The sequence below is a fragment of the Euleptes europaea genome, chromosome 3, assembly GCF_029931775.1.
Source record: "Euleptes europaea isolate rEulEur1 chromosome 3, rEulEur1.hap1, whole genome shotgun sequence".
In the NCBI taxonomy this organism is placed as follows: Eukaryota; Metazoa; Chordata; class Lepidosauria; order Squamata; family Sphaerodactylidae; genus Euleptes; species Euleptes europaea.
In genome coordinates, this window is record NC_079314.1 from 37,482,822 (window position 1) to 37,498,372 (window position 15,551).

A 15,551-nucleotide genomic window follows, 5' to 3' on the forward strand; every position below is an offset into this window, starting at 1 on the left:
TCCACAGGGGACTTTAGGACACCTTGTTTCCCTTCTGCCCATCCTTAAGAGGAGGCAGCCAGGGCCTGATTCCCCTCCTTCAGAGGGACGTTCAACCATTCATCTGCATAGGGGGAGCCAGAAAGGGGCTCTGATCTGTGCTTTCCCCAGGGGCATAGGGAGATGTGCCACCTGCCATGTGGCCTGCCTATTTTATCCTATCTTTCCTGCAAGCACTGCGGTTGGTGTATATGGTTTTCCTTTCCTCTTTGCGTTCTCCCAAGAACTTGGCGAGGAGAGGGGGACCGAAGGTGAGTGATTGGTCCAAGGTCACTCATCAAGTGTCAGAACAGAGTGGAGATTTAAATCAGGTTTCCCAGATTGTAATCCCACTACCCTGATTGCCATGCTGCACTGGCTTTCCCTTTTGACCTTGTTTCAAAATGCTTTGTATTTGGTGGTGCAACAGAGAGTCCTCTATTCTTTGTGCCAGATATCCAGAACTAGGCAAAGTTGCAATAGCACTTAGTTTCAGAGGATTTTCTTAGATTTCATCTTGGTCAAATGTGGTTTCTCAGAAAATTTGGAAAGACCCTGAAATCCAATGTGGTGTAGTGGTCAAAGTGGGATCTAATCCCCTGCTCTGCCGTGGAAGCTGGGTGACCTTGGGCAGGTCACACATACTCAGCCTAGCCTACCTGATAGGGTTGTTGTGAGGAGAAAATTGAGGAGAGGGGAATAATTTAAGCCACTTTATGTCCCTACTGGGGAGAAAGTCAGGGTATAAGTCAGGAGTACCCAACCTTTTTGAGCCTTTGGGGCACCTTTGGAATTCTGACACTGGGCAAAATGGGCACACCAACAAAATGGCTGCCTCAGGAGGTGGGACCAACTACAAAAGAGCTGCCACAGGAGACAGAGCCACACCACAGAGGAAGAAGAAGAGCTGGCTTTTATATGCCGACTTTCTTTACCACTTAAGGGAGAATCAAGCCTGTTTACAATCACCTCCCCTTCCCCTCCCCACAACAGACACCCTGTGAGGTAGGTGGGACTGAGAGAGCTGTGACTAGCTCAAGGTCACCCAGCTGGCTTCATGTGTAGGAGTGGGGAAACCAACCCAGTTCACCAGATTAGTGCCTGCCGCTCATGTGTAGGAGCGGGGAATCAAACCCGGTTCTCCAGATCAGAGTCCACTGCTCCAAACCACCACTCTTAACGACTACACTATGCTGGCTCCAAGTACAGGAAGCCCAAGTACAGGGGAGAAAAGGGGTAAAGAAAAAATACACTGAAAAGGAGGAGTGAGAGAGATCAAAATAAACACTGTGGTGGCATCTGCCACTGGATCAATGTTATTTTAATCGGTATAGCCAATCAGCTCTTCAGTGGCGAATCAGAAGCCCAGGTAGGCAAGAGCCCCAATTGGCCCGACCCATTTTCTAAAAACACTCACTGGGTGCCAAGAAAGGTGTCAGCGGGCATTATGGCACTACGTTGCAGACCCCTCGTGTAAGTGAAGTAAAATATTTTTTTAATTAATTAAAAATAAAATCCTGGCGCATGGTTGGTGAGACATAAGGGGGAAAAAGGGAATGTTGGAGGGAAGATGGGATATAAATATAATAAATAATAATAATAAAATCATACCTTGGTAGTCACAATGCCGGCACCTGCAATCTGGGGTAATGGTATTGGCCTTTACAGAGCCATGGATAGGAGGAGTAAAGTAATGCTTCATGAGGCATTTAGAACAATGAAACCGTTATAGAAATATTAAACATACTTGTCACACTTTCTTCACATCCTCCATGCCCCCCCTCCCCATCTAGTGAATGCAGCTGGTGAGACTCCTCTGGATATGGCGAGAAAGTGCAAGCATGCAGAATGTGAAGATCTGGTAGGTGAAGAAGAAAAGGGTTCCCAGGGGCTGACTTTCTTGCCTTATGGGTTTAGCAAAACCATAGATACTGGCCCATGCAAAGTTGCAGGAAGAAGTTAATTTATTTGGCCTCACCAGTGTCATGTTTAAATTGAACCTAGGCAAGGTAGCCATGGGAGATGGGGCTTTTTCTATTGTAGCACCTCTATTTTGGAACACCTTTCCTCCGTGGATATTTATCTGGTACAGCACCTCATGAAACTTTGATGCCAGGTAAAGCCTTCCTTTTAAGCCAGATTTTTGCCTGAGTGTTTATCGTCCCCCAAATGCTGTTCACTGCACCTTTCCTCTTATAACTCTGAAAAGAAAAGGACAGCAGCTGGTTTTGTGAAAAACAAATCTGGGGATTTAGAACACAGCAGTAGATTTAGAACACGGCAGTAGAATGGTAGTACTTTTGTGTTTTCACAATAGCTGTTTAAATAATTCCTGAAAAAGCCTTTTGGTGGCACAGCGGCGAAAATGGCAGCCACAATTGCAGTAAAGCCAGCTGTGTTGTACTGCATCGTTAGGAAGGAATACAGGGAAGCCACCTGTTGAACCGACACTAACAGGTCCACAGTCATACTGATCATCGAAAAAGTGCCTCCCTTTTTGTGACCAGCAGACAGGGCGTGAGCTGGCCTGGCAGTTGTTTGAGCAACCCTATGAAGGCCCCAGATGGCAAGCTGACCACAACATTTCCCCACCCCCTTTTTTTGTTGCAGCTGGTACAGGCGCAGGAAGGGAAGCTGGCTCCGCAGATGCATGTGGACTACGACTGGGAAGCCCCTCAGGAGTTCTCCTACGACAGTGAAGATGAGCTGGATGAGAAGGTGATGCGCCGGACAGCTCAGCATGATTACCTTTATGTCTTCAGGCCATGCCAGTCCAGAGTTCTTCCCTCTCCATCTTGTATTACTGCCGTCTTCTGTGGGCTATCCTACCCAAAGGAGGTCTTGGGTTTGGAAATCCAATCAATCTCCTTAGGCTGCATAATGAAGAACCTCCTCAGGGGCCTTCAGCAAGATCCTGCATTCAGTCCCCTTCTGAGCCAGCGTGGTGTAGTGGGTAGGAGTGGTGGACTCTGATCTGGAGAACCGGGTTTGATTCCCCACTCCTCCACCTGAGCGGTGGACTCTAATCTGGTGAACCGGGTTGGTTTCCCCACTCCTCCACATGAAGCCAGCTGGGTGACCTTGGGCTAGTCACAGTTATCTCAGAACTCTCTCAGCCCCACCTACCTCACAAGGTGTCTGTTGTGGGGAGAGGAACGGAAGGCGACTGTAAGCCGGTCTGAGACTACTTAAAGGTAGAGAAAATTGGAGTACAGAAATCAACTCTTCGTCTTATTTCACTTTACCTGTCACCACCTGGGTTCCACTTAGCATGGCCTGTTTCTGGTTTTGCTCTTTCTTTCTCTTCAGCCTTTCCTCTGATGTTCCCTCTTTCTTGATTCACAGGCCCTGGTGCTTTCTGCCAGGCACGTTCCTTCTTTATCACAGATACTTGGGGGTCTGTAGCAATATCTGAATGATGGGGGGCGGGTTCTCATCAAGGGCCCCTTAACAACATCACCACCATGGGTGGAAAGGCATCATAGAAATGTTTTAAATAAAACTGAAATAACTAAATCTTCAAGCTCCACCAATCCCCCCCCTATAATTTTATAAAAACACATCACTCAGAGGGTTATAACTAAAGGGGATGGGGCGTGGCATCCTCTTATCTACCCTTATTTTGCACAGTGATTTACAATGTGCCAAGCACTAGAGTTGCCAATTCAGACTTGGAAAATTCCTGGGGAGTTGGGGGAAGCACCTGTGGGGGGTGGAGGGGGCGACAGAGTTTGAGAAGGCAGCTCCACATGGATGTGTTAGGGTAGAGCCTGCCCTCTGAAGCTGCCATTTCCTTCAGGGAACTGATCTCTGCAGACGGGAGATCAGTTGCAGTTTTGGGGGATCTCACCTTGAGGCTGGTAACACTGCCAAGCACAGAGATGCTCTTATGGCTTAAGCCTGGTCCTTTGGGGAATAGGTTGGGTGAGAGGTGGACCTGGATGAAATGCAAATAAGAGACGATGGTGGTGGGCCACAGAATCATAGAGTTGGAAGGGTCCACCAGGGTCATCTAGTCTAACCCCCTGCACAATGCAGGAAATTCACAACTACCTCCCCCACACACACCCAGTGACCCCTACTCCATGCCCAGAAAATGGCCAAGATGCCCTCCCTCTCATGATCTGCCTAAGGTCATAGAATCAGCATTGCTGACAGATGGCCATCTACCCTCTGCTTAAAAACCTCCAGGGAAGGAGCACTTACCACCTCCCGAGGAAGCCTGTTCCACTGAGGAACCGCTCTGACTGTTAGAAAATTCTTCCTAATGTTTAGACGGAAATTCTTTTGATTTAATTTCAATCCATTGGTTCTGGTCCCACCTTCTGGGGCAACAGAAAACAACTCGGCACCATCCTCCATATGTCAACCCTTCAAGTACTTGAAGATGGTTATCCTATCCCCTCTCAGTCACTAGAAGGTGTGGAAAGAATTTTGTTGTCTCCTCTCCCAGGTGAGCCCACTGCAGTGGTCTTTTGGGTCCTCCCCGTCTCCAACCACAGGGCAGCCTGCTCTCTTCACTCACAACCGGCGGAGCTCCACAAGCTTGGACATCAGCAACAAGACCTACGAGGCTGTCCTTGTCCCCTCGCGGCCTGGTCTGCGCAGCTCAAACAGCGAGGAGCTCCCTCCACCATTGCCCGTCAAAAAACCTATCAGAGTGGGTGCAAAGACAAAACCTGGGCAGAGCACTGTGGGTAAGTGGTGCTCAGCAATTTAAAAAGTTACTGCACGTTCAGTACATATTGCATTTGTGTAGACTTGGAGCAGGGAATTGGGAAACCTTGGGAGGGGCAGTGATAGCGTGGCCAACCTCCAGGTAGTACCAAGCAAAAAATCCCAGCACCAAGGCTCATAAATACTCTATATAATAAATATACAATACACGTAGTCAAATGCAAACGCAATATATACAATACATGTAATCAAATGCAAACACAAAATCACAACATAACGACGAGACACCAAAGAACCCAAAATGCAACCCTGTGACCACAATTGTCCAAAGTCCGCAAACAAAGCCAGAAAACAAAGGCTGTAGGAGCCACCAAATGGGACCTGTGCACAAGCTCGCAGCGAGTCAGCAGGCAGCCGGACTGAAGACGAGGAATTCAAAGCGGGTAAAGATGTACAATGTTCGTTTGGTTGCTCCTACAGCCTTTGTTTTCTGGCTCTGTTTGCGGACTTTGGACAATTGCGATCACAGGGGTGCATTTTGGGTTCTTTGGTGTCTCGTCGTTATGTTGTGATTTTGTGTTTGCATTTGATTACATGTATTGTATATATTGCATTTGCATTTGACTACATGTATTGTATATTTATTATATAGAGTATTTATGAGTCTTGCTTGGTGCTTCCCATATCAGCACTTATTTTTTCTTGTTAGTTGCTTAACCTCCAGGTAGCAGCTGGAGATCTCCTACTATTACAACTGATCTCCAGCCGATAGAGATCAGCTCCCCTGGAGCAAATGGCCACTTGGGCAGTTGGACTCTATGGCATTGAAGTCTCTCCCCAAACCCTGCCCTCCACAGGCTCCGGCATAACAATCTCCAGGTATTTCCCAACCCGGAGCTGGCAACCCTAGACAGTGGTCCTGGGAGGGAGGGTGGGATAAGAATAGACTGGGGGGGGTGGTCTCCTCTGACTGGCCAACGCCACCAAGTTTTTTGGTGGGGGCTTTTTCAGCATCCTCTCCCTGGGATCCTAAACTGGAAATACCAAGGGCTGAACCTGGGGGTTTTACCGCCTGCATGCAAAGTGTGGGTTTTTTCACTGAATTGTGGTCCATCCTGTAAACAGCATTGGATGGACTAACTGGAGGCAACTAGCATTCTTCCTGGGTGATGCAGCGGCCATTCTGTCCAGCTATGTGCACGACCCTTCAGCGGATCAAGAGGTCGTCTGGTGCAGGATGGCTCCTTACTTAACTGAGTGATATTTTGAATGCTTTGAAAAATGCAGACCTCTGAAAAGCAGCTTTGTAGCAGGTTGCATCAACAAATGCAAACATCTCGTTTAGCCACCATTTTGGGGAACATGGGGTGTCTGTAAAGTTCTTTACAAAAATACACTGGCTGGGGATTGTGTCTGAACGAGCTATCACCTTGCTTTCCTTCAGACCCTTCTGAGCCTTTACCTCAACCATTGGATGCCCCGGATGTTCAGCATTCATCCATTACCAGTGCCCCTGGCGTGCTGGATGGTGGCATGTCCCGGCATTCTTCTAGTTCCCGCAACTCCGTTGAAGTAAAAGGCACAGTCTACTGGGAAACCCGCTCAGAAATGGAAGGTGGATTGCAGCGAAGAAGATCGGAGCCGAATCAGACAGCGGTGCTACAGCCTTCACCTGGGACCTCCCCTGATCAAGCGAGCACAGTCAAGTTTAGGTGGGGCCTTGAGTTAACTGTCAAAGATTGTAAGGGACACTGTCTGGAGGGGAACTGCACACATCCTAGACTATGGCTCCCATTAGAAGCTGACTTTGCCTCCCCTTCCCATTCCATTCGAGCCAAATAATTCAGACTGCAGCTCCTACTATTTCATGTCTATGCAATTTGTTTAGTTAGTCATTTCTGCCCTGCTTTTCTCTCCCATGGGGATTCAAAGCAGCTTACAAAAGGGCCCAGCTATATTTTTTGGCCCAAAGAATCAGAAATATATAATTTAGATCAGTGGTTCCCAAAGTAGGCAGTACCACCCCCTGGGGGGCAGTGAGATTACCTAGGGGTGCACTAGGGAGCAGCAGGGGGTGCTAGAGGTGGGCCTCTTCAACTGTGTTGTTTGATAGGGTAGGGGGCACTGGGGTTGAGGTTGTGGAACCAAGGGGGCAGTGGCCCAAAAAGTTTGGAAACCACTGATTTAGATCAATGACCCTTAACAGGAAAATATGCAAAACAACTCCAAGGCTGATCCTGAGTCTCGTGGGCTGGATCACTCAGGGCTGCCAGCCCAGGTTGATGCCAAGTCCAGGAGCCCTTTGGCTTCTGCCTCTGGTGGTGAACGCACTAAATACCTGCAAGAAAGGAGGAACATACACTCAGCATAGATCCCATTCATCTAGCACACAGATGCTCTCAAACTTCCTCCCTTGATCCACCAAGTTTAGTGGATCCTGTGCTGCTCCCTCAAGGTGAGTCTCAACGTCCAGAAAGGTTGAAAACCACTGTGCTATGGCTGCAGTCAAAGGAGGATTTTCCTACTGTTGTGATAGTTCCTAAGTTATTTTGCTCTCTCATCCTCTGCAGCTCAGAATGCACCCGATCCTACCGGCGTATCAGTGGTGGCTCAGTGGGCAAACCATCTGGCACTCCTCTTTATCCACAGAGCTTGGGTAGCCCAGAAGAACTGCCGTCTTCCAAGTCTCCGACAGTAGGACAAGCTCCTCCTCCAGTTCCAATGCCCAGAAGGTTTGCTCCGGTGAGTTTTCCGAGACATTTTGTGGCCTTTTGAACATGCATTTTGGGATCTCCATTTATCTCAACATTTACCAGCATGGTCTCCTATTGCCAGGAAGTAAGCAGCATGGATCAGTTACAAACATAGGCATCTCCCCGTTTCTTGGTTGCTTAGTAACCCTGCGTCCTTAGCCAGGGATTGAGTGTTTTTCATAGAACCAATGGTGATGGTTATTTTGGCTTCTGCAGGCCAAAGGACGGCTAAAGAGGGCAATGGCTTTGGCTGACTGCAAAGGGGACAAGGCTCGAGAGCTGACTTTCTCCAAGGGGGAGGTGATCGTTGTCACACGAGAAGAGGATGAGCAGAGTTGGGTAAGCACTGCTGAATCAGGGAGAAGCTTTTCTCTCTCTCTCTCTCTCTCTCATAATACTAGAACGCGGGGTCATCTGCTGAAGCTGGAGGGTGAGAGATTCAAAACTGATAAAAGGAAGTATTTCTTCACACAACGCATAGTGAAATTGTGGGACTCCCTGCCCCAGGATGTGGTGATGGCTGCCAACTTGGAAGGCTTTAAGAGGGGAGTGGACATGTTCATGGAGGAAAGGGCAATTTATGGCTGCTAGTAAAAATGGCTACTAGTCATAATGCACACCTATTCTCTCCAGGATCAGAGGAGCATGCCTATTATACCAGGTGCTTTGGAACACAGGCAGGACAATGCTGCTGCAGTCGTCTTGTTTGTGGGCTTCCTAGAGGCACCTGGTTGGCCACTGTGTGAATAGACTGCTGGACTTGATGGGCCTTGGTCTGATCCAGCAGGGCTTCTCTTATGTTCTTATGAATCCACAGGGGCAAGTGGATCACTTCTTCTTCCAGCTTGGGCTAAGAGGGATGCTGGTCCTCCCAACAACCAAACACTGGTCCTTAGACAAAAATTATTTGTTGGCCACCCCTGGATCACCCAGACCCAACACTATGAGAACAAACATGGCTTGGCTATTTTCATGGGCATTGAGTGGCCAGGATTCTAGACATTGGTACTCCCCTTTGGTGGCCATGAGTCATCCAGAGGAACAGATTTAGAGTCTTGCATCATGTTCTCATTGTGGACAGGGGAGAATTAACCATTAAGGCCTCCAGGGAAACCCTCTCTGTACAATGTGATCGTCTCCCATTTTGTTCTTGCTGCCATTTTGTTTGTTCTTTCAGGTGGGTTTCATTGAAGGTGATGGGACACGAACTGGCGTTTTCCCATCTAGCTTTGTCCACCCGTTGCAAGAGTGATGGGACGCGTGTCCTTCCCACTCCATGATTCAGCTGGAGAAATGGACCAGTATGAGCCACGTGGGGGATGTCCGCTGGCCATGTGCCCTGCCTAACCTCCTTTTGGCTGGTGGCTGTTCTCTGTGTGATGCCATTTGTTCAATCAGTTCCATGATGATGTCACTGGGAAGAACTCACTGAGTCTGCCTTCTTGCTATTCTTTGAGCTGGACCAGGAAGTTGATGGATGATGGACCACAAAGGATCCAAGGATGGGAGATGTCACCTCCATCAACACGCTTGATGACTTGATATTTTCCCCCCTAAATTAGAGGTAGCAAAGTAGTATTGTCAGGTCTGGAGGCAGAGGCCCCACTACACAAAGCCATATGTCCTGCTTTGTCAGATATCTCACTTGGACTACAGCAAAAGACTCCCCCATGGTGCCCCATGCAGAATGAAATTCCTAACCCCATAGTGTCCAGATTGACTTAGTAGCAATCTCTGTTTCCATTGTAACTGCAGCCAAGAAGAATGGGGTTTGCAGTGTGGAGGGACTCTGCAATGTGGAGGGGAAAGATGCTGGAAGACTGGGATTCAAAGGCAGGATTTTAAAATGGCTGCCACGTCTGTGTTTTCGTTCCCAGCCTGCTGGCTCCGAGACCCTGTTGCCTAATCCCAAGGGGGCATCTGAGTGTTTGCTGTGTAACACCACTTTGTTGCAAAGGATTCTGGGGTCTACCACTTGTCATAAGGCACTGACTGATCTCGTTAAATCTGGCTGTTGTTTGCAGCCCGCTGCATGTATGTTCTAGACCCTTGGTCTCTGTGTTGCAGGAGAAGGTTGGCCACGGTGAAGCTGCTTGTCTGAAAGCTTGCCCAATATTAGTCTTCTACCTAGGATGAACCCCTGGTTAATTTTTGTGAATCTCAGATGTTGCAGAGAGCAGCCCTAAGGATCATTGCTTTGTTCCACTGCTATACCTGCTCCCACCTTTGGGGGTCATGTTTCTAAACCAGTGGGGGTCATTTGGAAGGTGTCTTCCACAAGAGTTTGACACAAAGGGACCTTTACCTCTCCTGAGTAGGGGTGTTTACCAAGGAAAATTCATTATACTTTTGTATCTGGGTTTTTTTTGGGGAGGGGTGTTCTGAAATTGCATATATTCGTGTAGGATATTGCTGATTTGGGATTCAAATCCATGTGGATTTTCAGGTTATGATGCTTGCAGAGCGCTACTTTCAATGGGGAATCTATAGAAGAGTCCAGGACAGCTGCTTATAAAGATAATGGCACCAGATTTGCACATAACATGGTCTTCTCTCTAATCAAAAGGTTTCAATTGAATTGGACCAAGGGGCTTGATTTTACAGGCCCCCAAAGCAGCTACCTTTGGTTCAGGTGTGGTTCTCTCTACTGATTCCTGTTGGGGGGCGGGGGTGGGAAATGGGGTCAGCTTCTGACACTTAGGTGGGGGTGGGTGGGGGTTGGAGTGGCTGTTTTTCAACCAAATGACACCAAAATTGCAGCAGAGCTAGCGCTCCCTGTCTACTAATTCCCTTCCCCCAGGATTTAAGTGAATTGAACCAAGGGGTCCAATTTTACTGGCCCCTGAACTAAGCACCCCCCTGCTGTCTTACTTGGAGAGAAAGGGCTCTGCCCCCACAAAGGAAGGAGTAAAGGAGAATGGCAGCTCTCTGTAGCTTTTCTCCAAAGGTGATTTTCTGGGATTGCTCTGTGCTCCTTCCTTGCAAGGATCCAATTGGAAGGGGGAAACGCCATTGCTTGAGAAATTGATAGAATCTAAGAAAAATATGAGCACATGATACATTGTTGGTAAGCACCTAAGTTAAAAAATAACAACAGATTTATGGGGGGAGAGCATTCTGTATTTCCTAAGAATCCTGGATTTGTATTCCTATTCTGGGAAATCACCTGAACCAGTGATTTCCATTTATACCTTTGGATCAGGATTTCAATAAAGCACACCCCTACTCCTGCAATTTTGCAGAGTGGTTTAGGTTGAATGGGTGCAGAAGGAAATGAGCTGTGGATGGTGCCAACTGGCTAGCAACTGTGGTGTCAACCAATGTACCTCTGCCCAATCTCCTGTGTAATTTTGTAACTGTGTTTAAAAGTGTTGTGGTTTTTTTAAAGGTATACAAATAAAAATGGAAGGGGAGGCAGCATGATATAGCCCAATCTTGTCAGATCTCGGAAGCTAAGCAGGATCGGTACATGGAAGGGAAGACTCTGCAGAGGAAGGCAATGGCAAACCACCTCTGCTTAATCACTTGCCTTGAAAACCCCCACCAGGGGTTGCTATAGGTCAGCTGCGACTTGATGGCACTTTACACACACATACAAATAAAAAAATGAAACACATTTCTTAAAAACATTAAAAAGGCAGAAGGCCCGTCTGGAGAGAGAAAGTAAAGTTTTTTTTTCTTCTTCCCCGTACTAGCATTCCTCCAGCTCAGTGGTTCTCAACCTGGGGGTCGGGACCCCCAAGGGGGTCGCGAAGTGTTTTCTGGGGGGTCGCCGCCACTGTCCTGGGACAGCCCCCATCCCGGGCTGTCCAGGACTAACCCAGACGCCCTGTAACCCTGATCCGTCCGCGAGGGCAGGGAAGACCCCAAGCAGAGTGGTGAGGAACTGGCCGACCAACAGCCAGAAGGAGCCGGGCTGCAGAGACGCGGCGGCTGCCCAGCTGAGAGGCGGGCGGGCCAGCCCTGGGTGCAGTCGCACCTGCGCCGGGCGGATGATGCGGCAGGATGTGTGGGAGGCCAAAGAAGCTCCCCTGGCTTGGCTAGTTCAGGTCTCGGAGGAGAAGAGGGTGGTCCCCCTTGAGGCCACTACAGCCACGTTGTTTTTACTTTTAGCCGCGCTCGGGTGGGGCGGGAGCTTCAGCCTGGAATCCAAGTGCGCATGTCTGGAGTGTGGCTTCGCTTTTCTGCTCTGAGTCATCAGTTCCGCTCTGGCAAGGCCAAGACGGAGAGAGTCGAGTGCATGCGCAGTTCGGGATTTCCCCCTCGAGCGCGCAGGTTCGGTGAGGCGCAGAAGGAGCGGTGACTGGCGGAGGGGAGAAAAAGGCACGAAAAGTCCGAGCGGGATAAGCGGCCCTCGGCTGTTTCCTGGCCCTTCGCTCTCATGAGGTGATTAAACGGAGCTCCGCTTTGAGGAATAACTGCAGTTCTGTGCACAAGCAGTGTCCCAGTCACAAGAGAGGGGGTTTCCTCGCGAGAGCCCCGGCCTGCTTGGAAGAGTTTTTGGGGAGAGAGGGGAGGACAAGGAACGCAGTGCATGCTCAGAGGCACTCTTTCCTCCATGCCAGGAAAAGTTGCACGCCACACAGTCACAGCCGCTGCGCAACAGGTGGTAGTACAGTTTGCTTGTTTGTTTTAAACTTTAAAATTTAAAGTAATTATATATATGGATACCCTGGACTGCCAAAAAAAGTGTTTTCTTTATCCTATTCTAAATGTCATTTATGCAAATTTATGCAAATGTGATGAGGGTCACAGGTTACTTGGCAATTGTAAAAGGGGGTCGCGACTCGAAAATGGTTGAGAATCACTGCTCTAGCTGGTGTGCATGCCTAACTGTGAACCAGGCTCCTGTGTGGGTGAAAAACTCTCCGGCAATTCTTTAGATAATGCACCTTCAGATTCGCCAGTCTGGTTTAACCTGTTTTAAACGGAAGCAATTTCCTCAGACCTGTTTCGCTCCTTTCCCCCCCCCACCCCCCGTGTACAAAAAGTTCCAAGCCCATCTTTGAATGGTTTGCTTCCTTTTGGGGCAAGCCCTTAGAAGGTGGTGTGAAAGGGACCGAGGAAGAAGAAATAATGAGGGTTCAGCAGCAACACTGAAACACTGCTGGCTTCTGAACTGACTCAAAGCAGACCTCGGGGTGCAGCAAGGCAAAATACTGCATGTTTTAAAACCTTCACCTCTGCTCCCCCGCCCCCAGCAACTTGCACAACCATAGCCAAATTATTTTTTTCCTAGCTGCCATCTGAAGGCGGGCGTTCCTTTCAGTGTATTCCAAGTTGCCAGGCAGGAGACCAGGTTTATAAAAGCTGCCAACTTCAGATTCACCCACTCAACCAATTTAAATTGCCCATTTAATCAACCTAAACAGGCTCTTTCTTCCTAGAGTAGTTCAATTTCCCCAATCTTTGCACAATAACTTGGCATAAAAAATCTGGCAACAACAGCCCTTGTGCTTGTTATCACAAGCATGTTTGGGGGAGGGATTTTTTTGTACTCTACACATCATGCTTATGGAACTCATTGACACAAGATTGGTAAAGATCAAAAGTTTACATCTTTTTCTTTAAAGAGAAAAACTGGCGAAACTCAATACTGATAGGAATATTAGTGGAGAATAGATGGGACAATTGTGAAACTATTTTTCATGTTCAACGTATCTTGAAGCCTTAAACTACCAGTGTCTGTAATTGGTGCATGACAGAATCTTGTCTTATGGTGCTAAATGTGGCTTTACTAAATATTTCAAGTCTCTTTTTTTTAAGCCCAGTCCTTAGGGGTACAGAAAATCCTTGGGCAAGACTCTAATACAAATGGCAACAATTATTGTCTTCAACCCTTTTGCTCCTTGCTAAAATGTTACGAACTAAATGGAAACTCCAGATTACATCGCCAGACTTTTGAGAGAGGTAGACACATGAAGCTGCCTTATACTGAATCAGACCCTTGATCCATCAAAGTCCATATTGTCTACTCTGACCGGCAGCGGCTCTCCAGGGTCTCAGGCAGAGGTCTTTCACCTATTTGCCTAGTCCCTTTAATTGGAGATGCCAGGGATTGAACCTAGGACCTGCTGCATGCCAAGCAGATTCTCTACCACTGAGCTATGGCCCTTCCCCATTTTATTTAAAGTGTCATGTTTGATTCCGAATGCAAAAAATGTGGCTTCTGGTTTCAAGTTCGATGTAGTTTTAAAAAATCCAAATTCTGCATCAAAAGCTGGCAACTGCAAAAACTAATCAAGTTGCATGTTGTTCTGCTGACCCATCAGAAGGCAAAGAGCACAGCTGCTGATGTTGTAGTCTTGCACAGAGTTTATACATATGCATGCTCGCAACACATGGAAAAAGCTAAAGCTTTACACTGAGTCAGACCACTGGTCTCTAATGCCTTATTTTGTTGCTAGTGATAAGTCTCTAGGTAAGCACCTTTGAGGGAGATGCAAAGGATCGAACTTGCTTAAACCAAGGCTGTTTACATATTTGGTGAATATGAGAATCTGGATTCTGCTGCTAAATATGGCTTCCAAAGTCTATTGATTCTTTTGGGGTCTTTCAAAGCCCAGTTTCGAGTCCTCAAGAGAAATATAGACAAGGGCAGAGCTTGATTAGACTATTACTCAGTCCAACTTGGTGTCTATTTGGAATGGCAGCAAACCTCCAGATGAGGTCCCGTTAAACTGGAGATGCCAGGGATTGAACCTAGGACCTTCTGCATACAAGGCATGTGATCTCCCACTGATCCATAGCCCCTTCTCTGGCTTCTGAGACTTCACTCAATTGGCTGCTATTTTGATCCTACCACACCTCTGGCTTCTGAGTTGTGTAGCGGTTTTGTGCTCTGTCTCTGCATGCTATCTGGCAAAGGTGTTGCCAGCAGACTAGAATCCTCCCAGGTATTGTAAGCTTCTTCATGACGCTGGTGCCACATCAAGGGTTATTGTATCGCAGGCACACACCCAATACTATCCTCATTTGCTGTCTTGACTGCTCAAGTGAGCTTAAATTTTTTTAATGTGTTGTAGAAGTTTACGATAGCTAATCCTTAGATGATGACACACCATCTCCCCAAACCTTAGTCTGGCTCTGCGTTTGTCTCCAATGAATGACTTGTGTCATTGTCCGTTCTCCTCTTTCTCTGTTCAAGATTTGTTCAGACCTGAGATTTTCCAAGGATGTTATTCTATGGGATATGTGTTTTAAAAAGTGTCACCGATTTGATCCTCTAGAGGGGTGCTGTTAGGTGTAGCGTGGTGTAGGGGGGTAAGAGCAGTGGTTTGGAGCAGTGGACTCTGATCTGGAGAACCGGGTTTGATTCCCCACTCCTCCACATGAGTGGCGGAGGCTAATCTGGTGAACTGGATTTGTTTCCCCACTCCTACACACGAAGCCAGCTGGGTGACCTTGGGCTAGTCACACACTCTCAGCCCCACCTCCCTCACAAGGTGTCTGTTGTGGGGAGGGGAAGGGAAGGTGATTGTAAGCTGGCTTGAGTCTCCTTTAAGTGGTAGAGAAAGTCGGCATATAAAAACCAATTCTTCTTCTAATTTTAGACTCTGGCAGGAAGAAAGGAGAGACAAAGAGAAATTGGGTAGCTAGAGCTCAACAATTTCAGGTGAACCCCTCCCCACCTCTGCTTTTAGGGCCTTTCACTCCAAAATCTGGACTTGACAGAACCACTGATTCTCCAATTGCTTTTATGGACCGTGCATCCGTCCTGTGTGATGCGGTGCCCCCAGAGTCCATTGCATTTTTTAAAAGGAAAAAAAAATGAGGTGAAAATGTCAAACTGAAAAAAATGTGTGATGGTCCCCGTCTCTTAATTTCTAATAAAGTTTATCATTTAAAAAATAGCAGTAATTCTCTGTGATGCATCATTCTTGGGTACTTTGTAAAATATTGCTGCACCATTGCTCAATTATGAGGTAGACTGGTAGATTCAAAGGGCACAGTGAGGTGCCTTGACTCTATGGGTGAGTGTCTGCTTTTGCATGCAGAAAGTCCCACATAGGGTTGAGGATATCCTCCCTCTTTAGTTTTATTTATATTTTTGTCAGTAGTATGTTTTCTGGTTTGCACAGCTGTTTATAGATTCACATGTAG

At 47.5% G+C, this 15,551-nt stretch overlaps 1 protein-coding gene across 1 annotated transcript in view; it reads left to right on the plus strand.

Annotated features, from left to right (window-relative positions):
- ASAP3 (ArfGAP with SH3 domain, ankyrin repeat and PH domain 3) overlaps window positions 1-8,774 on the plus strand; it is a 67,947-nt gene extending 59,173 nt beyond the window's left edge. Inside the window, exons 20-26 of the mRNA XM_056846818.1 lie at window positions 1,812-1,879; window positions 2,629-2,736; window positions 4,472-4,711; window positions 6,151-6,407; window positions 7,266-7,437; window positions 7,665-7,787; window positions 8,626-8,774. Coding sequence (XP_056702796.1) covers window positions 1,812-1,879; window positions 2,629-2,736; window positions 4,472-4,711; window positions 6,151-6,407; window positions 7,266-7,437; window positions 7,665-7,787; window positions 8,626-8,700 — 1,043 coding nt within the window. The 3' untranslated portion in view covers window positions 8,701-8,774. The remainder of the gene's footprint in view (window positions 1-1,811; window positions 1,880-2,628; window positions 2,737-4,471; window positions 4,712-6,150; window positions 6,408-7,265; window positions 7,438-7,664; window positions 7,788-8,625) is intronic.
- The last annotated feature ends 6,777 nt before the right edge of the window (window positions 8,775-15,551 follow it).